Below are 26,673 nucleotides of genomic sequence, written 5' to 3'. Positions count from 1 at the left end.
TGTCAGCACAACCATTCCCCCTGCGTTCTGCCTCAAGCCTTCAGCTTTCTTGGCCACGTTATCTATTGTCATTCACACTGTTCCAGTTAGCATGTCATGATGTTTTTCAGACCATAACTCCTGTGACTGGGCATCCGGGAATACTTAATGTCCCCACATCAGACCAATGAGACGATAATCCGTGTTGCCGATGCCCAGCACGGTGCCTATCAGACAGCAGGAGCTCGGCACCTGATAGTAGAACCTGAAATGGAGTTTCCATTGAGGAAAGTTAGACGGCACTGTCTCTGGGGCACACGTGATGGTCCCACGCACCGCGTTCACTCGATGTTGCTTCAACACGGTGCTGGGTGCTGGGGACACAGGGCCAGAGCACAAAGGAGAGAGACCTAAGCTGCTTGGTGGGTGTCCAGGAAGACTTCACAAAGGAGGCTCAACTTCAACTTGAGATCTTAGAGAGCAGAGGAGGAAGGCATTATGTTTGGCAAGGTGGGCACATGGGAGACACTGAGGCATAGCAGGGCCTGAGGTGGCAAAAGCAGGCAAGGCCAGCCCCCAGACTGCCTCCCAGGCCATGCTAGGACTTGACCCTGGGAGAGCTCTCTGGCTGCAGGGTGGCTGAGAGCTCAGGGAAGGAGCCTGGCCTGTGGGAGGTAAGTTACTGAGATAATATAGGCAGGAAAGGTCAATGAGGGACTCGTTGGTTGGCCCAGGGAGGGACTCAGTAGATGGCAGGTGGGGCAGAGGGAGGAGCCGAGGAGAACAGGGGTTTCTGGCTGATAAGCCGGTGGATGAGCATTAGTGGAGACAGAGCAGGGAGAACCAGGAAGCCTCTGAACGTCCAGGGGGAAAATGCCAGGCTACAATGCAGGAAAGGAATCCCCTTCCCTGAGTAAGGAAAGTTCTAGGACTTTGACAGCTTGATTGAGTTCACCGGTTCCTTGAGAAGATGCCCCCCTTATAATAGGCTTGTTTGGAGGTGAGGGCTTTGTTCATCCATCCGGCTCTTGCTTTCTGCTGCTGCACTACATCCTTCCCCTTTTCCCTTCTGTTTGAGCAGCCTGAAGGAGGGCATAGACCGGACTGTCCTGGGCATCCTGGTGTCTTACCACATCAAGGTGAAGCTCACGGTGTCAGGGTGAGTGTCCAAGATGCAACGCTGTCTGCTGTCGTGGCCTTTCCCAGTCTGAACTGACCCTTCCTTGAATGATTGATTAGGGGCCAGAAAGTAAGAAAGGTTTGCAGATTCAATCGCTGACCAAGTAGAGGTTTGGAGAGATCCTACCCGTCTGGCTGTCAATTCTGTCTGATATGACAGCACGTGGAAAAAAGTAGAAAAGCGAACTACGAAGGATGTGCCCTGTCTGTTAGTACTGCTTGGCAAAAGTGAGCATGGTATGCTCACGCGGTGGAAGTTGATATGCAAAAAAGGGAAATAAGTTTCGCACTATATCACCCTGCAGGAGGGAATGGCCACTGCAGACACACTCCGGGCAGATCTTCATGCCTGCATCTCAGGAGGCAACCATCCATAATGGGAACACCTTTTCTTCCTCCCCAGCATGTAATCACAGGATTTGGGAGTCTCCTTCTCATAACGAGAGCACAGATACCTCAGATTTCTGGGGAACTGATTTTCCTTTTTTTTTTTTTTAAATTTAAATTTTATTTATTTATTTTTAATTCATTTACTTTGAGGGGGCGCCTGGGTGGTTCAGTCAGTTAAGCATCCGACTTCGGCTGAGGTCATGATCTCACAGTCCGTGAGTTCGAGCCCCACGTTGGGCTCTGTGCTGACAGCTCAGAGCCTGGAGCCTGCTTCGGATTCTGTGTCTCCCTCTCTCTCTTCCTTTCCCCCTGCTCGCACTCTTTCTCTTTCTCTCTCTCTCTCAAAAATAATAAATACACGTTAAACATTTTTTATTTACTTTGAGAGAGAGAGAGAGACAGAGCAAGCTAGGGAGGGGCAGAGAGAGACAGAGAGAGAGAATCCCAAGCAGGCTTCACAATGCCAGTGTGGAGCCTATTCAGGACTCGAACTCACGAACCGCGAGATCATGACCTGAGCTGAAATCTAGAGTCGGACCTACTGAGCCACCCAGGCAGCACCCTCCCCCCTCCCTTTTTTTAATGAGATGAACTTCTATTTAAAAAATCTCATCAAAAGGAAAAACTTTGAATTCTCCTTTTCCTTTCAAAATCTATTGCCAAAGGCTCTGGCCTTTCACCTGGCCATCACCTTTCGCTTGCCATCAAAGGCAAGTCCGGGCATATTTTCCATAAATCTAAGTCGATAAAGAGCTGCCCAAATGTTGCTTTGGACCACAAAATAGAGCATGGGTTGATTTCACAAATTTTGTTACTACGGTGTCCATATGTGTAGTGTTTTTCAAAGTGTGTAGCATTTTCTTTGATTTTCTCTGAGAGGATCTAAAGCATTCAACAGAGTTTCTTTTAGCAGTCAAGATAAGTGAATAACAGGTATTTCGCAATGACCTTTGTGGTTTATTCTTGAACATCAGGGCTTGGACCCAAGTGATTCCTCTTTTTCGCTAATCCGCCTGAGAAAGAGATGAAAACACAAGTAGAGAGGATTAGTTGAGTTGCCTGTTGCGGGGACGCACGATCCCTAACCTACGGGTAGGTTGTGAGTGAGGAGCGTGCCTGGGACAGGTCCACCACTGAATAATGGGAAATAAGGTCACGTTACCATCGGGACAGTCACCAGCCCTGTTTGCTTTTGTGTTTTCTAGCCTTCTTGGAGAGCTGACCTCCAGGTAAGCCTCGTCACCTTCCTTCCCTGCCCGATTCCCAGGATATCGCAGGGGACCAAATCTGAGGTTCAAAACAGTAGCAGTGAAATCCGGTTTATTGGCAGTTATGCTCAGAGGTGTTATGAAATGATGCCCGCTTGCCTTTAGGATGCATCGTGTGAACCTTGCCTTGTCGGTGTGAGGCTGGGGATATTTCCCCCCGAGACTGCAAGCCGGGCCTCCCCCGGGCAGCGACACACAGCTACACACACACACTCAGAGAGCTGGCGTGCTCCAGGCCACGGCCTTTGTGTCTGTGTGTCTGTGCGTAACACAAAGCTGACCATGCTAACCATTTGGTTTTATTTTATTATTTATTTATTTACTTAGGCATTTATGTTTTAATGTTCATTTTTGAGGGGGGGAGGGGCAGAGAGAGAGAGGCGGAGAGACCCAGAATCCCAAGCAGAATCCAGGCTCCTAGCTGTCAGCACACAGCCCCATGTGGGACCTGACCTCATGGCCTGGAAGATCACCACCCGAGCCAAAGTGGGATGCTTAACCGACCGAGCCCCCCAGGCGCCCCACATTTTACCCATTTTAAAATGTACAATTCAGTGGCATCGAGGACCTTCAGAATGTTGTGCCATGGCTACCACTATCTGTCTCCTTCATATTTTTACCACCCGAAAAGGAAACCCCAGCCCTGTTAAGTGGGCTCTCCCATTTCCCCCTTTTCCTGGTCCCTGGCCACCCCCAATCTTCCTCCCTCTATGGACTTGCCTACTCTGGGTATTTCCTAAACGGAATCAGACGGTATTCGTCCCTCTGTGCCTGGCTGCCGTCGCTGAGCGTCATGGTTTTGCCATTCATCCGTGAAGTACCCCGTGTCAGTGTTTCATTCGTTTTGTGGCTGAGCAATATTCCACTGTGTGGACGCACCACGTTTTGTTCATCTGTTCATCAGGGGGCGGACATTTGGGTGGTTTCTGCCTTCCGGGTGTTGTGAATGGTAACGTTACCTTTTATAAATCGTGCCCACAGAGGCAGGGTAAAGGATGTTTGAGGCAGGCGCTGACCTTACACAGTCCTTCCCTCAGACCCTTACCATCTCCATCCCTCGCACGGGACCCAGGGTACATCTTTCCTCCCAGACCTCACCTGTACTGGGGACTGACGAGAGTGGCCTTATAAACAGATGGGCTTTGATGGAAGCTGGCAGGGGGAGGCCATGGGTCCTGGGTGAAGCAAGGAGAGACCCCTGTTTTTTTGTCACCCTTTCCTTTCCATTCTTCCTTGGTCCAGATTTCCCTTCTGTTCTCCTTCCTGACTCCCTTCCTCCCTTCTTTTTGTATAAATTCCAAGTCTTCCCGAAGCCTTTCAGCTTCTGGAATTTGGAGGGCCCTGCTCAGCTCTGTTCTCTCTAGCAAGCGACTATGTGACTGTTAACGTGGAGTTAACATTTAAAAAGTCGTGTACGGTTTTGCCAGATTTTTTCCAAAACCATCCTTTCTCCAGGATTTCACCTCTCCTCTCCCCACGACATCATGTCACTGAAACTAGAAACCAGGAGGGATGGGGAGCCTACAAATCCTAGCTGTCTCTGCCAGGCCTAAGTGAACTTTCTGGACCACATTCCAGGGAATACATTTAAGATTCCTACTTGACCACTTCCTGATTTCTGGTTTGTTTTGTTTCGAATCACGCTGAATCCTCTGCCAGCTGGGAATCTCTGCAGCCACAGCTCTTCTCCGCGTGATTTATAATCGTGCACGTGTTCTCACCTATCTGCATTCTTTTTTTCTAGTGAAGTGGCCTCTGAGGTGCCTTTCCGCCTCATGCACCCCCGGCCCGAGGACCCAGGTCAGTCACACGTTGTCGTGGTTTTCTCTAACCGTTTACTGTTTGCAGATTTCTTATTTATCCATTGGTAGTCATTCCTGATCGAGTCTCTGGGTGTCTCTGGGCATAGGTACAACAGGTGATGGTTTGCCATCCTCAAGGTGCCCCGGGCCAGCCCACAGGGGAGGATTTATCCCCTCATCCATGAGCCATGGGCTGTCTACCTTCAGTTAGAACGCGGAGGACAGGGCATCCCTCCTCTTGGACATGGGCTCTCTTGTTGGGTTGGGTCAGGAATGATTTATTTTTTTTATTATTATTATTTTGTTAACATTTATTTATTGTTGAGAGACAGAGACAGAGCACGAGCAGGGAAGGGACAGAGAGAGAGCCAGACACAGAATCTGAAGCAGGTTTCAGGCTCTGAGCTGTCAGCACAGAGCCCGATATAGGGCTTGAACCCACAAACCATGAGATCATGAGCTGAAGTCGGATGCTTAACCGACTGAGCCACTCAGGCACCCTGATCAGGAATGATTTAAAAGCAGAAGCTCAAGTGGGAATAGAACCTGATTGAGATTGAAAGAAAATGTAGGCAAAAAACGCATTTAAGAGGCTGAGACTTTTGCATTTCATGGGAAATTAACAGGCATTTAAGATGCCTGACAAGTATTTTGGACAGTGATTTTTGACAGGATTATTGTGGGAGCACTGAAAATACTAGAAAAGAGTGTCAGGCCGAGTTCCTGACACCTTGGCTCTCCTTTGAATTGCAAATCTGTTGGCTCTTGTATGGCTGTCTGAAGAAAAGGAAGCCAGGGTTGTACGACTCTGTGAATATACTAAAAACCACTGGAGTGTGCATGTAAGTCGGTCAATTGTGTGGTATAGGAATTAGATCTCAACACGGCTCTTTTAAAGGAAGTAAATGGAGCAGCAAACAGCACACAGGCGCGAGCTCAGAAATTCTGGGGGAAAATTCTCCACTGTGTTAATGTTAAGGTGGCTGAATTGGCAGGAAAGGAAAGTAGACTTGGGTGAATGAGAACCCTCCCTAGTTAGAGCAACAAAGAATATTTTAAGTAAAAGTGTTATAAACAGGGCCGCCTGGCTGGCTCATTCGGTAGAGCGTACGACTCATGATCTTGGGGATGTGAGTTCACGCACCATGCTAAGTGTAGAAATTACTAAACAAACAAACAAACAAACAAAAGTGGTATAAACAAGGAAGATTTATTTTTCTTACACTTTCTAGGTTTTTAAATATTGATCATGAAACGGCATTTAGACATTAGAATGAGCCCCACCCCCGTACTCATTTTGGGTTGGTCTCAAAAATATTTTGTCTCAAGGTATTTTTTTTCCAAATGTTTTGGATTCAAATAGTCAATGTACTTGGGGGAAAAAGTGGTCTGGCCACATTTTTCTTATTCCTATATGCTGGCATCATTCAGATACTATTTTTTAACTCTGTGAGATTGAGATGCATTCTGGTCCCTTCCAAGGACATTTAAAAAGAATATTTTAAAACTATGACCTGAGGGAATGTCACCATTTATGCCAGAATGTTTTCTAGAGCTGTGAACAGACTTTTCAACTTCACTTGGGGGAAAATGGGGCTCTTCCTTTTTTGGGTATGACATTTTTGTGTTTCAGTCATTGGGGCCCTCCCTTTGAACATATCACAACATCAAGACTACACAATGATCTTTTATGCTGTGAGATTTCAGGGGGAAAGGACAAATCACGCCATGGCCTCAAAATTCTGACTTTGCGGTCTGGATTCTGATTTGAGTGACAGATGTTTCATTCACAGGAGTGCACACATCTTACCTGTCTAGTTCCTGGCTCTGAGTTAGACAGGTAGACTGAGCAGGAAAGGTGTAACTTGTAGCTAAGAAGCCTTGCCAGGACCAGGGGCCAAGTGATTTGTACCCAATACACACTACGGAAATGCTACCAAGTTTTTATTATCCCATGTTAAGAGCATCCACATGGAAGGCAGGGGTTGATTTGACTCTCTTTAAGGCTGATGGTCCCAGTTAGTATAATCATGCTAGCACCATGGGGGCCCAGGATGGTTCTTGCCCAGGGGCCTCTCTGTTGTTTTCCTGTGGTCAGCAGCCCGCACAGACACTTCCCTCCCTGTGCTTGAGAGACCAGAGCAGTGACTCTCCATCACTCCTGGGCTCTCAGAAAAACCCTCTGGAGTTGTTCACTTCACTTAGCTCTTGCTGATTCACCACTGAGGGTTACAACAGTGCCTTACTAAATGGGCAGAAAGCGAAAGGAGCAAATAAAGAGCAAAGGACCACTCAAACGAGTAGCAGTCAATCAGGGGCTGCAAAACGTATCTGAAAACATAACTCAATGACAACAACAACATGATTAACCTGTTCACGGAGAAATCAGACCCTGAGGGGCCCGGGCGTGGTTCCCAAGCTTGAGCGCGTACCCCAAATACCCCAACCACGGGAGGCGCTGGTTAGACATCCAGTCCCAGGACACCCCCGTAGCGAGCCGGAGGAGAAGGTGTGAGCCGGGCCTGGCGAGCGGGTCCTTACAGCACCTGGGACTCTGCTCTAGATGCAGTCCAAAGGACAGGAAGGGAGAAAGCATCCTAGAGGTGAGGGCAGAGGAGGTGAGGGCAGGCGCTCTGTAAAGGAGGCCGTGGTTCGAATGTGCAGGGAGAAGGGCTCCGGGAGCTGGAAAAGACAGAGAGGTGGGGATTACGTGGGGTTGTTGTGAAATGCGCGTATCTGGGCTTCTTATCCCTCCGACTATAAAGTCACCAAAGTAAGGAAGAAATTTTTCAGGTGCAACTGTCAGACAGAATTTATTCTGATAGATTTCTCTCTCTCTCCTTTATTCCATGCTTACCGCTACAGCAAAGGACAGGTGAGCCATTGCTCTGAGTGTCCCTTTTGTTCTGTGACTCCCTCCTTGGGTCCAAACCCCTCTGGGGTTCTTTTTGTACACACCCCATGCTCTCAACACCACCTCAGGCCCTGGTTTTCTTTTTGCTCCCTAGCACTATGGCATGTGTGCGTGCTCAGTTATACTGGGTATGTGTGTCTGCCTTGTGGGTTTCTTCATTGTCTCTTTTTTGTTTAAGAGATTTTATGTGAAAAGCTGTGAGGAGGATGGCTTGATGCCCTGCTCCATCATTTAGAAAAATCTTGATCAGTTCATCTGTTGCAAAAGGAAGAACAAAGATCTTGCTTTGCTTGGGATTTCATTGCAAGCTTCGAAGAGCATGCCATGATCGAAACGTCCTTTGCTTTATTGTAGTTTACAGGATGAAAATTTGGTTTTCGAGGAGTTTGCTCGCCAAAATCTGAAAGACTCGGGAGATACTGAGGAAGGGAAGAAAGACCGGGAGGCCGCGGATGAGTGAAGAGGTCGCCCTTGGCACTGGGGAAGCGGGGTAGTTCACAGCCTGATGAGCGGAGCTCCACACTTAGTCCTTTAGTTATGCTAAATACCGAAGCGTGGGTCTACTCACAGAAATAAAGTTTGTTCTGCTCTGATTCAGGCTGGCTTGTTGAGGGGCCCAGGTGACATCACCCACATGCAAGCTGCAGCCATCAGAGTCCCCATGTCTCAGGTGGGGGAGGGCAGGATCTAGAAAGGAAGCCCGACCTGCTCAGCGCTGGCTCATCGAGGTGGGAAGACATCCCAGATGTGGTGTGCTCACCTGGTGGAGCCTGGTGTGTCCAGGGCTTTCACCGGGGGGCCTGGGGTAAACAGTTTCCCTGGAAACATATAGGCGGTGGGGGTGGGGGGGTGGGGGGGGTGGGGGGGAGGCAATGTTTCTAATGACCTGACCAATCCTAGCTCCACGGCCCCCGAAGAGCCTCCTGAGATGAACAGAGCAGAGGACAAATGTGGCCAAAACACTCTTCATCACTCGCTTAACTTTTGCTCCAAGTCCCTGTTTGAGCTCTGGGTTGTTGGTTAAGTCTCTCTCTCTTTTTTTTTTTTTATCGCAAGAAGGCGTTTTTCTTTTTCTTTTTTTTTTTTTCCAACGTTTATGTATTTTTGGGGACAGAGAGAGACAGAGCATGAACGGGGGAGGGGCAGAGAGAGAGGGAGACACAGAATCGGAAACAGGCTCCAGGCTCTGAGCCATCAGCCCAGAGCCCGACGCGGGGCTCGAACTCACAGACCGCGAGATCGTGACCTGGCTGAAGTCGGTCGCTTAACCGACTGCGCCACCCAGGCGCCCCGAGTCTCTCTTGAAAGCAAGCAATGAAATCAGATTTGGCTGGTTTAAGGGAAAACAGGGAGTGCACTGGAAGGACCTTGGAGGGGCTCAGAGAATGGAATTAAAGGAAGAATCTGAGGTGGGCAGGAATCAGCAGCTCCCGGGGCTGCCCTCTGGGCAGCCATTCTCCCGTAGTGGTGGCCTGGCACCAGGTACCCTCAGCCTCGGGGTCTCTGGTTCCAGTGTGTAGGTCCTGGGACGGAGAATCTGGCTGGCCCAGCTTTGGTCAGGTCGGTCAATGCCCAGCGGCCGATGACGGCAGAACCCAGCCCTAGGAATGGCTTGTCCTGGAAGGGGGCACTTCTCAGGGTGTCTTCCCTGAGACTAGGTGGGGGACAGGCTGCTCTGTGTCAGGGAGGAAGGGGGGTGCTAAAGGAGAGCAGGGGGGCTGTAGGTGGTGCCTGGTGGTGTCCTTCAGAGTCCCCTTCCTGGCCCGTGGTATCTGCCAGCTTGGGGGCCACTAGGGCCATGGAGGGGCTTTGGGGGGTGTGTAGGCTCTGGTCCATGTTTCAAGGGAGTAGGAACAAAGAGGTTTGCAGAGCTCTGCACAGGTCTACCCCTCACAGAAGGTAGGAGGGTGAAAGGAGGGGACAGGGGTGGGGTGGACACGTGGGGTGGGGTCTCCAGGACCACAAGCAGTGGCAGAGGGCTGCACAGCAGCCTGGGTTCCATGCACACGAAGGCTCCCACATCTGGGCTTGTTCAGCAGGATTCCAGGCTGGCTTGTGTCCTGGGGACTGGGATTTAGGCTGGAGGCTCCCATATACACAAAGGAGGGTGTGGACTTATGTGTCAAGTTTGAGCCATTCTGATATTGACAGGGATGAGGATTCATTTCTGGAGAAGGAATAGTAATAATAATAATAGGCAGAAGACTGGGCCTTTGGCCTGTGGGTTTGCGGGGTCAGACACAATTTCTCCTTAGCGTTTCTCCGATTCGAAGAGAAGAGCACGTTCCCATGCCAGCCCACGCCCCCTCTCAGGATACTCAGGAAGGATCAGGGCAGCAGGCCACTCTGGGGATCCGAGCCCCTCTTCTGTTTCCACCCAAGCCCACAGGCCAGCTGTGCTCGGCTCCCACTAGAGATCCTAGGCGAGCCGGCACCCGGGAGTCAGCCCCGCAGTGCCTGGCCAGAGGACCAGCCTGTTGGGTCCTGCATCGCTTGATCCCGGGACATCCTCAGTCAGGGTGGACGTTAGTGGGCCTGACCTTTGGAACTGTGTGGGTTAGAGCTGGAGACCAGAGCTGGAAGGCCAGTCCCTGCACACCAGAGGTCAGAACAGCTCTTGCCCTCCAGGTTATTTTAGTCCCCAAATGCCCAACTCCGAGACTTCCAGGTGCTGGCAGGAATACAGCCTGCAGCTGGCCACCCTGGGGAGGGGCTTGGGGGTAGGAGCAGGAAGAGAGCAGCCGGCTGCTGCGAATGGGATGGGGACCCTGCCTGGGCTGGGCCTGCACGCGAGGGTCTGCTGGCATGTCGGGAGGGAGGATGTGCCTGCGCAGGTTGGCTGTGTGGCCCGGGGCTTTTTCCAGGTAGCTGCATTTGGAAGAAACAGGGTACCAAGGAACTGAGCGTGCCACATGAGGCAAGTGGGGGCTGGGAACCTGGGAGAAAGTTCTGCAACCGGCAAGCAGAAGCCTGGAGAAGCAGAATCCCTGCTACTGACTGGGCGCCTGCCTTGCGCGGGGCACTGAGTACCTTAATGTCTCATCATTCCCTCTGTGCTTGTGAGGGGGTCCCGTCATACCCAGTCGTTAGGTGGGGAAACTGCAGTTCAGAGAGGTCAGAGTCGAGAGTTGAACTCTGGTTTCCCTGAGTCTATACCCCAACCTTTGCTCACATTCTGATGCTGAATAAGTATATGAGACCTTGGAGAGCCAGAGGGGGAGATTAGCGCTTATGGTTCAGCACTGGCTGCCTGTAAGTTCTTTTTTTATTTTAATTGACATGTTATGGAGAGACCTGTAGATTCACATACAATTGTAAGAAATAATACAGAGAGATCCTGCATTTTCCGCAAGGGTAACGTCTTGCAAAACTATGGTGTTTGCTATGACGACCAGGACCTCGACACTGGTACACCCCACCCATCGGCTTCAGATTTCCCCAGTGTTACTTGTCCTTGTGAGGTGAGCGTATTTGGTGCGCTACAATTTTATCATGCGTGTAGCTAGTTAAATAGAGAGTCTGTTTGCCTATGCCGGTAACTCTACCCGGTGCTCCCATCCTAGTCCAAGGCCACAGCCCATACCGGTTACCTCACTAATCCTTGGGGAGCTGGGGTAGGTGGGGGGCCCCTGTTGGCTTGTTTAGAAATATATGGGGGTGGTTTTTGGTTGTCACAATGCTTGGGGGCCAGGAAAATTATATGTCCCACAGAGAGAAGCGATGTCCTGCTCCAAATGTCAATCATAACCCTAGTTCAAGGTAAAATCAGATTATTCTCACATTTGGGTGCCTGGGTGGCTTAGTCGGTTGAGCATCTGACTCTTGATTTTGGCTCAGGTCATGCTCCTAGGGTCATGGGATTGAGCCCCGAGTCGGGCTCCACACTCAGCATGGAGCCTGCTTAAGATTCTCTGTCTCTCTCTCTCTCCCTCCGCCCCACTCTCTCCAAGAAAAAATAAAAAATTACCATGTTTTGAACCGCATCATTTATTCTAACATGGGAGCGGGTTTTCCTGACAGGAGGTGCGTGCACTTCTATGTTGACAGGTCAAGAAAGATTAGGTTGGATGTGAAGTGTGTTATTATTGCCACCTTGATATGCCCTTAAGGTGGGGTAAACTCAGGGAGCTGCACATTGTTAGAGATGATTCACAGCGTGACTCATGCCGTAAAGAGGCACCGGAGGGAGTGTGCTCTTACAGGCACAGCACTTCGGGGGGGGCTCTCGGAGGGAACTGTGCTCTGCAGTCACCCGAGAACAGAAAACCTTCTTCACTCATCAGAGAAAAACATGCCAGAGTTATGTTTCGCTGGTTGAGGAACATAATACGATTCTTAACGAGCCGAATGCTCTTTTTTAAAAATACACCTTTTATTTTCAAGTCCTGTAGGTTTATTTATTTATGTATTTATTTACTTATTTTTTTAAATCCCAATGGAGTTTTTTTTTTTAATTTTTTTTTTCCCAACGTTTATTTATTTTTGGGACAGAGAGAGACAGAGCATGAACGGGGGAGGGGCAGAGAGAGAGGGAGACACAGAATCGGAAACAGGCTCCAGGCTCCGAGCCATCAGCCCAGAGCCCGACGCGGGGCTCGAACTCACGGACCGTGAGATCGTGACCTGGCTGAAGTCGGACGCTTAACCGACTGTGCCACCCAGGCGCCCCAAGTCCTGTAGGTTTAGATTTACAGAAGGTTTGCACAGATAGGACAGTGAATTCCCCCACACCCATCTCCCTTATTACGAACATCTTCCACTAGGCTGGCACGTTGACCACACTTAATGAGCCCATATTGACATGTTATTATTAAACTCAAGCCCGTTCTTTATTCAGACGTCTGTAGCTTTTGCCTAATATCCCTTTCATGTTTCAGGATCCCACGTGACATTCTGTCTTCTTAAAGGCTCCTCTTTGCTGAGACAATCTGTAGTATTTTCTCATGATTGTAGATACACTCCCATCCAGCCTCAGCTGCTACCTCCCAGCTCACATTCATGTCTGTGGCTTCCTGCCTCTAAGATGATGGATTCTGGAGCCCACATGTCCCCTGAGCTTCTCTCGGGTGTAGGCAACAGCTCACCCAGGCACCTCAAACTCCGTTTGTTCAAAACCGAGTTGATCTTCACCTCCACTAGGTCTACTTGTGGTCACTGGGGACAGCATCCTCCTTGAAAGCCGTGTCCCCGGGAGGCATCCCAAATCTCCCGACTAGGGTACCCGCTCCCTTTCCATCTCTGCTGTGTCTCCTGCGTGTCACTTCCTCTCTCCACCACTGTGACCACGGCCTTGATTCTGCTCCAAATCAAGATTGCCTGGATTGGCGAATCGCTTTTTAATGCCCTCTCTGTTTCTAGTCTTTCCTCCTCCGGATCGCTGTCTGTCCAGATATATTTTAAACACCCTTCAGTGGCTCCGGTGCCCGAGGGACAGAGTCCTTGCTCCCGGCCAGCACAGAGGGTGCTCCGAGGCCAGCCACAGCTCCACACCCTCCTGGCCTCCTCTTTTCCTCACCAACGGCTGGCTAGCCTTGTCATTCTCTCAACTTGCCCGGGAGTCTTCTGCCTTGTGTTTTCCCCGGGAGAGTCCCTGCACCCCCTTACCTTTGTTCTCAAATGTCCAAACCCAGCTGGGGTCACCCCTCCTCCGGAGAGCCTTCCAACACCCTTGACGGCGTTAATCATCAGTTCCCCTAGGTTTTGCACTTACGTATCACACTATTTGTAATTAATTGATACAAAATGACCAACCTCCATGGGGATGCGGGACACCCTCTCCTCTGTGCCTGTATTGGTCTTAGTCTGCTTGGGCTGTCATAACAAAGTACTGGGGGGACTTCAATAGATACTTTTCTCACAGATCTGGAGGCCAGAAGCCTGAAGTCAAGTGTGGCAGAGCCAGTTTCTTCTGAGGCCTCCCTCTCTCCTCGGCTTGTTGATGGCATCTCTGTGTGTCTTCACACGGTCTTCCCTCTGAGACTGTCTGTGTCCAAATTTCTTCTTCTTAGAAGGACACCAGTCACACTAGATTAAGGCCCATCCTAATGGCCTCGTTTTAACTTGATTATTTCTTTAAAGGCTCTATCTCCAAACACAGTCACATTCTGATGTACTGAGGGTTAGGATTTCAACCTATGAACGTTTGGGGGGACGCTGGCGGCGGGGGGGGGGGGACACAGTTTGACCCAGAACAGGCCCTTCTCCCCTCTTGCTTTCTACGAGCTCCTTTGGGCCCAGCTTTGTGGGAGAGCCAGCCTGGAAGACACATGGTCCATGTCCAAACCCGGTCTCTTTTCCACTCCTTGGAAGACGTATCTGAACCCCAGGCCACCGTCTCCATCACCAGAACAGGCCCAGCGAGCTTGCTTTGTGGGGCTGGTGTGTGAGACTAAAATCACTGCTCAAGTGTCTGGTGTGTGCTGGGCGGGCAGCGTACGAAGGCCATCGCTATCTTTGTGCACATCAGAACTCACGGTGAGGATGGAAATGTATATTTCCGCTGTCTTTTGTGGTAGCTGCTAAGCCACACACGGCTATCGTGTACCTGAAATGTGGCCAGTGTGACTGAGGAACTGAAAATTTAATTATAATTAACTGAAATTGAAATTGAAGTAGCCACATGTGGCCAGTGGCTGTGGCACTTGGCAGTGCAGCCAGGGGCTCGGGGCCTGTCCCAGAGTGTTCCTGCATTAGGCCCTGACATGCTCTGTCCTGGCTCTGCGTCCATTCCCCTGGCCATGTCCCTCCCCATGCTAGATGCTATTCTGTGTCCCCCGGTGGGGGGGAGGGGGTTTCACTTGTTTTGCTTCTGAAAAGTATCACCCAGAGGAGCAGGGGCCAGAGCATGCTGAGCAGCAGGCAGGCCAGAGGCCACTGAGTCTCTAGCAGCAGCCCTCTGAAAGCAAGGGGACAGTCACGCAGTCCCCTAAGGACTTGCCCCTCTCAGGTAGCACCAAGCTCTTTTCAAACACCTGTACGTCTCAAAGGGCAGCCCAAACAAATGCATTCTCCTGCTCCCCCCAGGGAAGGGCTCCACCTACCTCATCTACTATCCGGCAGCCCTGGTTAGCACCCAGGGCCTCTTAGTCACCTGTGCCTCCTGCCTCCACCTACTTCTGCGTCTACTTTATCTCTGCAGCCCCTCCCAATGACCCAGGCAGCCACCTGCCCTGATTACTTCAAAGCCTGGATCACAGGCTCCAGCTTTGTGACCCAGCCCCACCCAGGGTTAAAATCCCTTAAGGGCTTCCTGTTGCCCTCAGGACTAACCTCTTTATCGGGTTTACAAAGCTCTATCTGACCTGCCCACCCCCAGGCTCATCTCTTTGTGTTATTTTCCTCCCTTTAGGCTACAACTTCCTTTTTTCCTGGACACTGTTATCTTGCCTCCAGGCCTTTGCACAATCTGGTCCCTCCTCTTAGAACACAATTCCCTCCTGTCAGGGATAACTCCTGCTAGCCTTTTCCTTCTCCTGGGCATCTTTTCTCCAGGAACCCTTACCAGATGGAATCATGTACCCCTCTTCTGGCATCCCAGAAGTCCGTCCAAGTACTTTCTTCTTTCTTTCTTGCATTCATGCATGCATCCCTCCACTCCGAATTGTTTATGGTGCAACTAACGACTAAATGCCAGACGCTGCTTCTGACGCTGGCGACAAAATGCAGGGCAAGACAGAGTCTCGGGCCTCCTGGAGATCACTTACATTCTTGAACGAAAAGACTGAAGATTTTAAAAAAAGTGACCACAGGAACAAAATGACGCAAATCGTGCCCTAGACAGAAAATAAACAGATGCTGAGACCAGGGGCCAGGGGACACCGTGGGTGGAGGCGGAGGAGCCAGAGCGCGACTCCATCTGCGGCTGCGCGCGTGACCGGCAGGGGGCGCGGCGGGGGGCGGGGGGAACCACCCAGTCTCGGCCCCGCCCCCGCCCGAACAGGCCCCGCCCTCCAGACCCCGCCCCCGGCCCCGCCCCCGCCCGCTGTGCGCGCGCTGGCCCGGCAGCATGGCGGCGGCGGCGGGCGCCCCTCCGCCGGGTCCGCCGCAACCTCCTCCGCCGCCGCCGCCCGAAGAGTCGTCCGACAGCGAACCCGAGGCGGAGCCCGGCTCCCCGCAGAAACTCATCCGCAAGGTGTCCACGTCGGGCCAGATCCGTCAGAAGGTGAGCCCGCGGCGGCGGCGGCGGCCCGGGCGCGCGCCCCTCACGCCGCGGCAGCCCCGTGAGGCCCGCGGCCGGGCCCGAGAGCCGCCCAGGCCCGGCCCAGCCCGGCCCGGGGTCCCGCCGGGCGCCGCTGTCCGGGCGGAGCGCGCCCCACGGGGTAACGGGCCGGGCGCCCCGCCCCGCGCCGGGGCTGAGCGCGCCCTCCCGGCGAGGCGGCGGCGGGGACCCCGGGCCGGGGGCGCAGGTGGGCGCCGCGCGGGGCCGGGCGAGTGGGGCGGGGCGCCGGGGCCAGGGGCGCCAGCCGCAGTGGGCCGCGAGGAAGCCCCGCGCCGCGAGGACCCGGAGGAAACTGAGGCCTAGAGGCGGGGGGCGAGCGCCCCAGAAATGGGGGCTGCTGGCTGCGCCCCGCAAGCGTACGCTCCCCGAGCCCCGCGTTTCTGAGGACTGGCCAGGTCATTTCCCGCCGGGTGCTCTGTGGACTCACCTGTGGTCCCCCGGGAAATTCAACAGGACCCGGGTGTGACTTGACTTGCTTGTGTCTTCGTGCCCTAGGGGAAGGGATGCGCGTTCTGTGACCAGCTCACCCTCCCTCGGGAAAGCCGGGAGAGGGGGGCTTTCCCTGGCGGCGCACCCGCTGGGCACCTAACTCGGTGGAGAACTCCAGACGCCAAATACTCGCTTGCAGAAAGACGCATTTCCTTTCTGCGGGAGGAAAGTTGCGCCCTTTGTTTTCCCATTGCGGTTCCCGTTGAAAACTGCTTATGGTTTTTGCTACAGGTGAGCCCTCTCTGTTAGAACACGGCTGCCTGAGGCAGGTGGCTGGACAGGTGGCTGAGGGCATGCCGGGTCTGTGGGCAGCCCCGGCGGATCCAGCTGGCACAGACTCTCACCCTGCTGCAGTGCGCTTTTCCTCCGGGGCCAGTTAGGTTCAGCTGGTACTTTCACCGTGGGAGCCATTTCTTGCTTTACCTTTTGTCAGCCTTTGATACTTGTGGTGGGGTAGTCTTTGGGCTTAGCATGTTACAAACAGGTTTATTGTATAGTGTTCCAGGTATTCGGCAAATAGGTGATTGAACCCCTCCTTTGTTCCAGATATAGCAGTAATGGCAATTAATTGTAAGGTAGCAATTCTTCAGTGCTTACCAGGCAAGGTGCCAGGCATTTTTCTTGGGTTAACTTTACAGCACTCTATGTGGGTTAATTCATGTAGTACTAGGGAGAACCCATTGAGTTGGGTGTTACCTATCATCCCCATCCGATGGCATTGGCCCAGGGTGTCACAGGTAATAAATGTGGATCTGGATCGGAACCATGGTCAGGATCCCAAGATGGACAGTAGGAGTCTGGATCCTACTGTGTAGAAGATGGAAACTGTGCACGTGGCAGTATGACATAGTAAGTCCTGTGGAAGCTCAGGGGACAGAGAATGCAGCTACCATGATCTTGAGAGAAAAAGTTTGCCAAGCTAATTGGGGAAGGAAGCGCTTTCCACATAGTTGACAGATACTGACACACATTGTAGCTGAAGGTGTAGGCACAGCTGGGAATGGTCAGAAGGTGAGTGGGTCAACTTGAGGGGGATTAAGAAAAGGCTGGAAAGGTAGATTGGGCTGGATTTTAAAGGGCCAACCCTGGAGTTGGGTTTTTGGCCTTGGGCAAGAGGGAGCCACTGAGGGTTATTCAGAGCATGGGAGTGACCAGTCAGATGTGCTTTTAGGAAGATCTCCAAGTAGCCCTAAATGGTACTGATAAGAGTTGCTCTCCCCTGTTGTTTGGTCCTGGAGCATGGTATGTGCCCAGTGTGGGGTAGATCATATGATTTACAAGTGTGATTAAGATTAGATCTCTCAGAGATTCCAGTGTTTGTCCAGAATTCTGTTCTTTAGGAGGCATTCCCTCCCCCCCCCCCCATTCCCCAACACAATAGTTGCTGTACCTACCAGCTGTTGTGGTTGAGGAGGAGTGATGGGTAGAGTGTTAAAAATACACCCTGACGACTTGAGTTGCTGAATACAGTCACATCTGCTGTACAAATAGCTTCAGGCTAATTTTTCTTTCGGGTTGTTAGAGATTGCCTGAATGTGGGAAGTGTGAGGTTTTCTGTGTGCACTAGCTATCCGCCCCCCCTCCCCGCCCCGTTTTTTAAGCAGATAAGCCATTCAGAAAATTGCACTGGGATTATGTGGTGCATAAGAGAGAGATCCAAAATGGTATGGGGTATCGTTCTAGGTCTAGACGGGAAAGCTGAAACCACTTCATTTAAAGCAGAGGGAATTCAATGTAGGGGGGTGGTCTCCCAGGCGGTGAAGGACTGGGGATGCAAACAGTGGGCAGTGAAGCAACCCTGAGATGAGGCAACAAACAGGAAACCATTGTCACCCCTAAGCTGGAGGACAGGGGAGGGCATGGCATTTCAGACTCCCCAGGAGCAACTCCCACCTGCCAGAGGCTGAACTGCCCTAGGTCATCTGGCCCTGGAGCCTTTGGAGGGCGCTGCTGCAGCTGCTGTCTAACCCCACCCGCCTCTTGCTTGGGAACCCCAGCGCGTTCGGGATCAGCCCCCCTGCAATTCGGTGCAGAGCAGAAGAAGGTCAAGGAATGGAACTGAGGACAAGCTGGCCCAGGACCAGAGCTGTATGTATTTCAAGTTTTTGAAATAGCAGTCCAGTGCTTCTCAGATTTTAATGTGCAGGCACATCCCTGGGGATCTTGTTAAAATGCAGATTCTGGTCGATTAGGTCTAGGGTGGGGCCTGAGAGTCATTTCTAGTCAACTCTCAGGCGATGCTGTAGCTGCTTCAGCCCGGGTCATGATCTCACGGTTTGTGGGTTCAATCCCCGCGTCGGGCTCTGTGCTGACAGCTCAGAGCCTGGAGCCTGCTTCAGATTCTGTGTCTCCCTCTCTCTCTGCCCCTTCCCTCCTCATGCTTTGTCTCTCTCTGTCTCTCAAAAATAAATAAACGTTGAAAAAAAATTTAAAAAAAAGAGAAGCCTTACCAAAACTCCAAGTCAGTCTTCAGTTAATAAAGTTCTTTTAAAACTTTTCCCCGAGTCTTTAGCATACTGAAAACTTGATGAGGGGAGATTTGAGATGGTCATTTATTTAGCATTTCATGCATGTCCCTAGCAAACACATCACTTCGTTTGTATTTCCTAACTAGTGCACAATAACGACTCCATAGGACCATGTAGTTAAGAGTGGGAAAAAGACAATGGAAGAAATAACACTGGTAAATTAATTCACCAGCTCATTATAGGTTCTTTTGAAATTTGAGTAAAGAACAGTGTGATTCTGTGAAGTATATCAGTTAAGACTGAGTTTAATCTATTTCTAGGTTTTAAAAACGTTAACATTTTGGCTTTGTGCATGAAAGTGCTTACATCCCTGATTTCAAATTTAAACAAAGCGTTTTTCCCATTGTGAAATGAAAACTAGTCGAAATTAGGCAAAATGTAAAAGACTTAAAAACATAGCTTTATAAAGATATGATTCACATACCATACAGTTTACGCACTTAAACTGTATACAGCTCAGTGGTTTTTAGTATATGCGTGTTGTGTAACCATTACCACAGTCAATTTTAGAACGTTTCTATCACCCCCAAAAGAAACACCATAACCTTTAGCATCTGTTCCTTATTCCTTCTCAACTCTGTCAACCTTAGCTGCTAATCTCCTTTCTGTCGTAAGGATTTGCCGATTCTGGACATTTCACATCCATAGAAGCATGCAGTATGTGCCTTTTGCGTCTGGCTTCTTTCGCTTAGCGTAAGTGTCCAAAACTCGTCTATGTTAGAGCGTGTGCATTTGGGTTATTTCCACTTTTTGGCTAATCTGAATGAGGCTGCTGTGAACATTTATGTACATGTTTCTTTGTGGACGAATGTTTCATTTCTCTTGGGTATCTACTTACCACTACATTTGCTGGGTCACAAGGTAACTCTGTGCTTAACCTTTGAGAAATTGCCAGACTGTTTTCCAAAGTGGCCGTGCCATTTTACATTCCCACCAGCAGTGTGTGAGGGTTCCGTTTTCTCCAGGTCCTCAGTTATTACGTCTTTTGACTGTAGCCATCCTAGCGGGTATGTGGTGGTATGAAAGGTTTTTCAAGCTCATGTGTGAGCCTAAACTTTAAGAGCCTAAACTTTGGTGTCAAGTGAAGTTGATTCACACCTGGCTCTCCCACTTATGAGACACGTGATCACAGGTTTCCAAACCTCCTCTCCTAAGACTTGGTTTCCGGATCTGAAACAGGGAAGATACCAGTAAATGTGAGATGTGTGTTCTTGAGCCTCAGTTTCCATATCTGCAAAATTGCAAAATAGAAACGATAATAGTAGTTCTCAGAACCCTAAAACAGAGGTGATGATGATAAGTCATAGAAGTAAATGGGACAGTCTGTGTCCACTTAGCTAGCTAGCATAGTGCCTGGTGTATCGTCAGCATTCAGTAAATGGTTTCTTTTAGGATTATTTCTGCCTTTTTGGTCATTCTCCCCAAACCCCTCCTCCCTCAGCTCAAGCTGGGTGATTCTTCGTCTCCAGCGGCCAGGAGAGCAAGTAAGAGTGAATCTGGCAGACAATTAGCTATGCAGATCTTTCTTAAAAAATTAATTTATGGAATCCTAGTGGGAATATCATAGCTAGTCATTATTTTTCTTGTTTCACAGATTCATTTTTAACTCAGCAAATATTGTTAAGTGTGCTAGGCACTTGGGGTGCCTTACCGAACAACAACAAAAAACATTCCTGGAGCTAATAGTCTGAAGACAGGACAGACGTGGGTAAGATAATCGCACAGTTAGTGTGGCATTATGACACTGATGAGCGTTAAGCAGGCGACAGCCAGAGTGCTTTGGGAGGAGACAATAGGGCGATTTGACCTGATACGGGAGGGTGGTGGTAGGGAGAGATGAGTGGGAAAAAAGTGACTTCTGCTTCTGGTGATGGTGGGCCAGGTAACTGAGCAGCTGTCTGCAAGCTTCTGCTAACAGGAGGCAGCTGATGAGACAGTGCAGTAGCACAGGGCTGCGAACCAGGGAGGATGAAGGTCTGTGGAAGTGAGCTGGCATTTGGGGCTGCCTGCTTTGTCCCCTGAGTTCAGTAATGGGGTCTGTAGTGGGAAGAGCGTCCCCTTAAAATTCATGTTCACTTGGAACAGGAGTGATAGGAGTGTCTTTTGTTATTCATAATGAGCCCCTTTTGGCTTTACCTGAACTTATGCTAACGAGGTGCCTCAGGGCGGGGCTGAAGTCATCCAAGATAGCTTCAGGATGGGAGCTGGTCACCAGAAAGACCAAACAAGTGATTCAAGATGTGAACTTTCAGCCTTACTCCCAACTTCTAGGAGCAGAGGGGGTTCGGAGATTGAGTTATAACAACTCTTTAACAAGGGGATTCGAGGAGTTGCTGGGCTGGTGAACATACTAGTGTGTGTGCGTGGGTGTGGGTGTGGGGCAGGGGCGGGGGCTGGCATGCCCAGAGAGGGCATGGAAGCTCTGCTCCTCCCCACTCCCATACTTACCCTGCACATCTCTTCCATGTGGTGTCTCTTTCCAGGTGTTCGTAGGAATGTGGAGCAAGGGGAAACTGACCTGCCGTTGGTGGGAATATTAAGTTGGTGACACCATGTTAGAAGACATTTTGTCAGTGTCTCTTAAAGTCTCTTAAAGAAATGTGTATCCTGTATTTCAGCAATTCCATTTGTAGGTGTGTGTATCTAATAGCTTATACAAGCTAATGTACTTCAAGAGGCACCACGTACAAGAATATTACTAGTGTAGTTTTGGTAGTAGCTCAAAAGTGGAAAGAAGCCAAATGTCAGTCAACAGTAGAATGGATGAATAAATCATGGTATGTTCTTTCAAGAGAATACTATGCATCAATGAAAATGAACTGCAACCTGCTGAGTTAAGGATTAATTACAGCATTAATGTAGTCTGGCCAAAAAAGCCAGACATTAAAGAAGGTTATGTGTGATTCCATTTAGATCAAATTCAGAATGGATAGGATACTAAGGTGTTTAGTCTTGCCTGCCTGTGTCTTTAAGTTTGCATGCAAAGAAATGATTACCAGAGAAGTTTGCACAGTGGGAAGATATGGGTAGTGATTGGATGGCCCATGAGAGAGGGAGCTTCTGGAGTGCTGGTAGTGTTCTATTTCTTTCTTTTCTTTTTTTTAATGTTTATTTTTGAGAGAGACAGAAGGTGAGTGGGGGAGGAGCAGAGAGAAAGGGAGACACAGAATCTGAAATGGGCTGCAGGCTCTGAGCTGTCAGCACAGAGGCTGACATGGGGCTCGAACTCATGGACTGTGAGATCATGACCTGAGCCACAGTTGGAGGCTTAACCGACTGAGCCACCCAGGTGCCCCAGCGTCTGACTCTTGATCTCAGCTCAGGTCTTGAGTTCAGGCCCCCTTTTGGGCTCCATGCTGGGCGTGAAGCCTACTTTAAAAAAAAGACAGGGGCACCTGGCTGGCTCAGTCGTTAAACATCTGACTTTGGCTCAGGTCGTTATTTCATGGTTAGTAAGGTCCAGCCCCACCCGGTGTGAGCTTGCGCCCCATGAGCCCTTCTTCCGGTGAGCCCTGCTTCTGTCTCTGTCTCCCCTCCTCCCTCTGCCCCTCCTGAGATTCTCTCTCTGTGCCTCGCTCACTTGTGCTCTGTCTCTCAAAACAAAAACAAAACCAAAAAACGGGTGCCTGGGTGGCTCAGTCGGCTAAAAGTTGGCATCTGACTCTTGGTTTTGACTCAGGTCATGGTCTCACAGTTTGTGAGTTTGAGCCCTATACTGGGTTCTGTGCTGATGGTGCAAAGCCTGCTTGAGATTCTCTCTTTCTCTCTCTGCCTCTCCTCCCCCCTCAAAAGTAAATAAATGAACATTAAAAAAAAAGATTTAGGGGCCCCTGGGTGGCTCAGTTGGTTAAGTGTCTGACTCTTGATTTTGGCTCAGGTCATGATCTCACAGTTCATGGGTTCGAGCCCCGTGTTGGGCTTTGTGCTGACAGTGCAGAGCCTGCTTGGTATTCTCTTTCTCTGCCCCTCCCCTGCTTGCTCTCTCTCAAAAATAAATAAATAAACATTTAAAAAATAAATAAAAGATTTCAGGAAGGAGCGAGACATAATCTGATCTATGTTGGAAAGGTTGCTCTGGCTGTGTTGTCGTTGGCCGAGTGAGTGCTGGTAGCCTGGGCCGAGGTTGTGGTGGTGGTAATAGGGAGACTTAGTTGGATTTGACATTGTGAGAACTTGGTGATGGTTTGGTGTGGGTGTTGGGGAAGAGGAGGCTTGTGGGATAACTGGAGCTCTTCTCTGACATAAGGAGGTCTGCTTGAGGACTGGTGGGGACCAGCTTTGGGATTTTCCCCTCACTGTGCCCTGCTGCAGTGGTACCCTGGATTCTTTATTCTCAACTATCCCAACTTTACAGCAGAGGGATGTAGGCTCAGAGCAGTTAAGTGGCTCGCCAGTGTGCCACCCAAGCCTTGTAGATTCCATACCACACCTCTTCCTACTGGGTCCTACCCAGCCCCTTGACAGTGGGGGTGGTTCCTGGAGGCTGAGAGAGGGAACAGTGGCACAGTGGGAGGGCCCACTTAGCTCTGGCCATTGGCTTTCAGAGGTGGGGGGGAGCAGGAGAACCAATCTGAGAAGGAAGTGAGAAGCTGGTGAGGAAGAAGATGGAAGGGAGGGGAGGGGAAGAAGGTAAATTCCTGAATTCAGCACCCAGAGGTCCATCTGCACTATCATTATCGTTACTTTTGTATTTCCTTCCAGACTGTGTTTCTGGGTGTGTTTAATTGAGTTGGAATGAACGTATATGTAAGTTTCCACTTTCATGTTACAGGCATTTCTCGTGTTATTAAAGTCTCTTTATTCTTGGGGCACCTGGGTGGCTCAGTCGGTTAAGCGTCAGACTCTTGACTTAGCTCAGGTCATGATGTTGTGGTTCATGAGTTTTGAGCCGCAAGTCGGACTCTGTGCTGACAACTCAAAGCTTGCTTGGGATTCTCTCTCTCTGTCCCTCCTCCACTTGCTCTCTTTGTCTCTCAAAAACAAATAAACATTAAAAAAATAAAATCTCTTTATTCTTATCCCTTGTAATGGTTGTACCATATATTCTATGAAGATAGAAGAGAGACAGAGCCTGACTTGGGGCTCAGACTCATGAACTGTGAGATCATGACTTGAGCTGAAATCAAGAGTTGGATGCTTAACCAACTGAACCACCCAGGCGCCCCACATGCATTGTGTTTGGTTGTTGTACCTCTTCAGACCCTCAGCTTAGAACAGCTCCCCATAGCCACCTTCTCCCTCTCCTCCCCATTATGACACTGACTCTGTGAAGAGACCAGGGAAGCGGTCTTGTTAAATCTGTGTCTGGATTTGTCTGATTGTTTCCTTGTGGTTTCTTTGATCCTTTTATTTGCTGTAAACTGGAAGTGAGAGGTTTGAAGACTCGAATACGTTCAGGTTGATGTTTTGGGCAAATCTCCTAAATCTGGGATTCTCAGTGTCCTGTTAGGCTGTCCCCTCTGCTGTGTCATCATTTGCTTTATGTGGAGATGCTAGATCTTCCTGCTGAAAATGTAGATTTCCCTCTTGGCAGTTAGGAGGTAACCTGTGCGGTGCTTCCTGGGCACCGTGCAAATACCCTTTTCTTTAACAATCTGCTCGGCTGCTTTCTTGAGCATTTATACATAATACTTGCCTGAATCAGCTACATTAAGAGTTTGCAAAATGGAGAGTTCCCCACCCCGCCGCCCCGCCTGCCCCTTTCTGTCATTTCTTCCATGTGTATCTGTTGGTATTCTGTAAAATTTACCCACTTCAACTGGGGAAGGACTACAGTTTCTCCTGAAAAAAAAAAAAAAAGGCAGGGTAATTGCTAGATTCTGTTTAATTACCAATTTTCAAAGTAAGGATTCGGTAGAAGAGTCATTCCCAACAGAAGGCAGATGTTTTCTTTTCTCTCTCTCTCTCTCCCTATGGATTCACTATTTTTGTTCAGTGTTTTACAATCAGTCACAGTCATTCCTTTTGATGCTCAAATTGTCTACATTTCCCCAGGAGAGCCCCTTCAAGCTGGCTCTTTGGCCTTTGAACATTTGCTTGCTGTGTTGCAATCTGTTGTTTCATCTTTGGGCCGGAGCCCCGAGGTGGGGTTGTGGGGCACCGCGTCCAGTCTGGGCTGAGGGAGGCTGCCCTCCTCCCTCCTGCGCCTGGAATTTCGGCACATCAGCCTAGCAGGTCTTTGCTTTTCTTTTTTGGGTTTGTACTTCAGATTTTTGCATCTCTGCTTATTTTGTGTTCTTTTGGATGGTTCTTATTGTAGGCTGATCTGTCCCTTTATCAATCTGTTGGAGAGCTTTCCCCTGTCTTTTCTTCTCTCCACTGTAGGCTACAGCATTCTGTGTCTCAATTTTGTCTTGTTCATGACCAGTGACATTTTCTGCAGTGTACATTTTTCCCTTTAGCCCTTCACATGTGGGTTTTAATTCTGCTGGAGTGATTGTTTTTGCTTCCTTTTCTAATCATGGCCTGTATCGCAGCTTGTTGTACTTTAATTTCATCATGTTCTCATTCTGGTGCACCCTGTCCTTGAAAAAACTTTAATTTTTTAATAGAGTCAGTGTCTTCCTGTAATCTTACAACAAGAAGCGCATAGTTTCTAAAATGGTCTTCCGGTTTCTGTAATAAATTCATTTAGATTTATTCATGTGCATTATAGTGTAGCTTCAGCCTCTTACCTCCGCTTTTTTGTTTTGATTTATCAGTCCTAGAATGTGTTTGCCAGTCTACGGGTTTGAACTGCCATTAGCTGTGTGCTTGGGTGCCAGAGGGAATGTGAGTCCCGCCTGATATTGGCCACAGGTCCAGCGCTGTGCCTGCTGCTCTGGCCGGGCCATCCCTGCAGCCTCGGTCTGAGCAGTGAGGTGCCTTGGGTCACCTGTCACCCACTTCTGGCTGGCTCTGCTCTTCCTCATCTGAAGGTGATGGTGTCTGGGCAGTGGTGGTTTTCCTGAGCCGGCTTCTCTGGCCCCACCGTGGTGAGGTACACCCCATGCTCCAAGATGAGCAGTGCTTTGTCCCTTGCGCCGAGATGGAAGAGGGATACTCCGATTCTTTTTATTTACCGTTTGACCATTTTAAATGTATACAATTCAGTGGCATTAGGTACATTAGCAGTGTTGTGCAGCCAGCACCACTATTTGGTTCCAGAACTTTTTCCCCTCCAAGGAAACCCCTTCCCCATTGAGCAGTCACTCCCCATTCCCTCCTCTTCCCCAGCCACTTGTCCACTTTCTGTCTCCACGGGTTTGCCTGTTCTGGATATTTTGTATAAATGGAATCATATAACATGTGGCCTTTTGTGTCTGGCATCTTTCCATTAGCATAGTGTTTTCAAGGTTCATCCATGTTGTAGCATGTATCAGGACTTCGTTCCTTTTTATGGCCTAATAGTATGTCATTGTATGGGTATGCCACATTTTGTTTATCCATTCATATGTTGATGTATGTTTGAATCACTTCTGTTTGGCTGTTATGAATAGAGCTGCTATGGACAAGTTATTGTTTGAATACCTGTTTTCAGTTCTTTTGAGTGTTTATCCAGGGAGTAGAATTGCTGGGTAATTCTGTGTTTACCTTATTGAAGAACATCTAAACTGTTCATCTTACATTTCCAACAACACAACAGCAATAGAGAAGGATTCCAGTTTCTCCACATTTGCCAGCACTTTTTTTTTTTTTTTTTTTAAATAATGGGGCCATCCTGATGCGTGCAAAGTGGTATCTCCTGGTATTGATTTGCATTTCCTTAGTGACTAACGATGTTGGGCATGTCTGTCTGTCTGTCTTTCTTTTTGTTGTTGAGTGTTTTTTCATGTGCTTCTTGGCCATTTGTATATCTTTGGAGAAATGTCTATTTCAGTCCTTTGCCCGTTTTTAAGTTGGGCTATCTTTCTGTTGAGTTGTAAAT

At 49.6% G+C, this 26,673-nt stretch overlaps 2 protein-coding genes across 7 annotated transcripts in view; both read left to right on the top strand.

The window, feature by feature from the left end:
• Positions 1-8,125, top strand: part of ATG16L1 (autophagy related 16 like 1) — a 77,530-nt gene extending 69,405 nt beyond the window's left edge. The window contains exons 12-16 of one of the 4 annotated variants that reach the window (XM_047870378.1): positions 1,061-1,138; positions 2,754-2,777; positions 4,561-4,616; positions 7,484-7,493; positions 7,887-8,125. In XM_047870378.1, coding sequence (XP_047726334.1) covers positions 1,061-1,138; positions 2,754-2,777; positions 4,561-4,616; positions 7,484-7,493; positions 7,887-7,992 — 274 coding nt within the window. In that variant the 3' untranslated portion in view covers positions 7,993-8,125. The remainder of the gene's footprint in view (positions 1-1,060; positions 1,139-2,753; positions 2,778-4,560; positions 4,617-7,483; positions 7,494-7,886) is intronic. The other 3 variants (XM_047870379.1, XM_047870380.1, XM_047870381.1) reach the window with 3 other exon arrangements.
• Positions 8,126-15,516: 7,391 nt separating this feature from the next.
• The window catches only part of DGKD (diacylglycerol kinase delta), a 111,624-nt gene continuing 100,467 nt past the window's right edge, over positions 15,517-26,673 (top strand). For 2 of the 3 annotated variants that reach the window (XM_047871420.1, XM_047871419.1), the window contains exon 1: positions 15,517-15,693. In XM_047871420.1, the coding sequence (XP_047727376.1) occupies positions 15,538-15,693 (156 nt within the window). In that variant the 5' untranslated portion in view covers positions 15,517-15,537. Of the gene's footprint in view, positions 15,694-20,456; positions 20,476-26,673 lie in introns of those variants that run through there. The other variant, XM_047871425.1, reaches the window with a different exon arrangement.

Source organism: Prionailurus viverrinus, chromosome C1 (genome assembly GCF_022837055.1).
Source record: "Prionailurus viverrinus isolate Anna chromosome C1, UM_Priviv_1.0, whole genome shotgun sequence".
NCBI lineage: Eukaryota > Metazoa > Chordata > Mammalia > Carnivora > Felidae > Prionailurus > Prionailurus viverrinus.
This window is presented reverse-complemented; position numbering and strand designations above follow the sequence as displayed.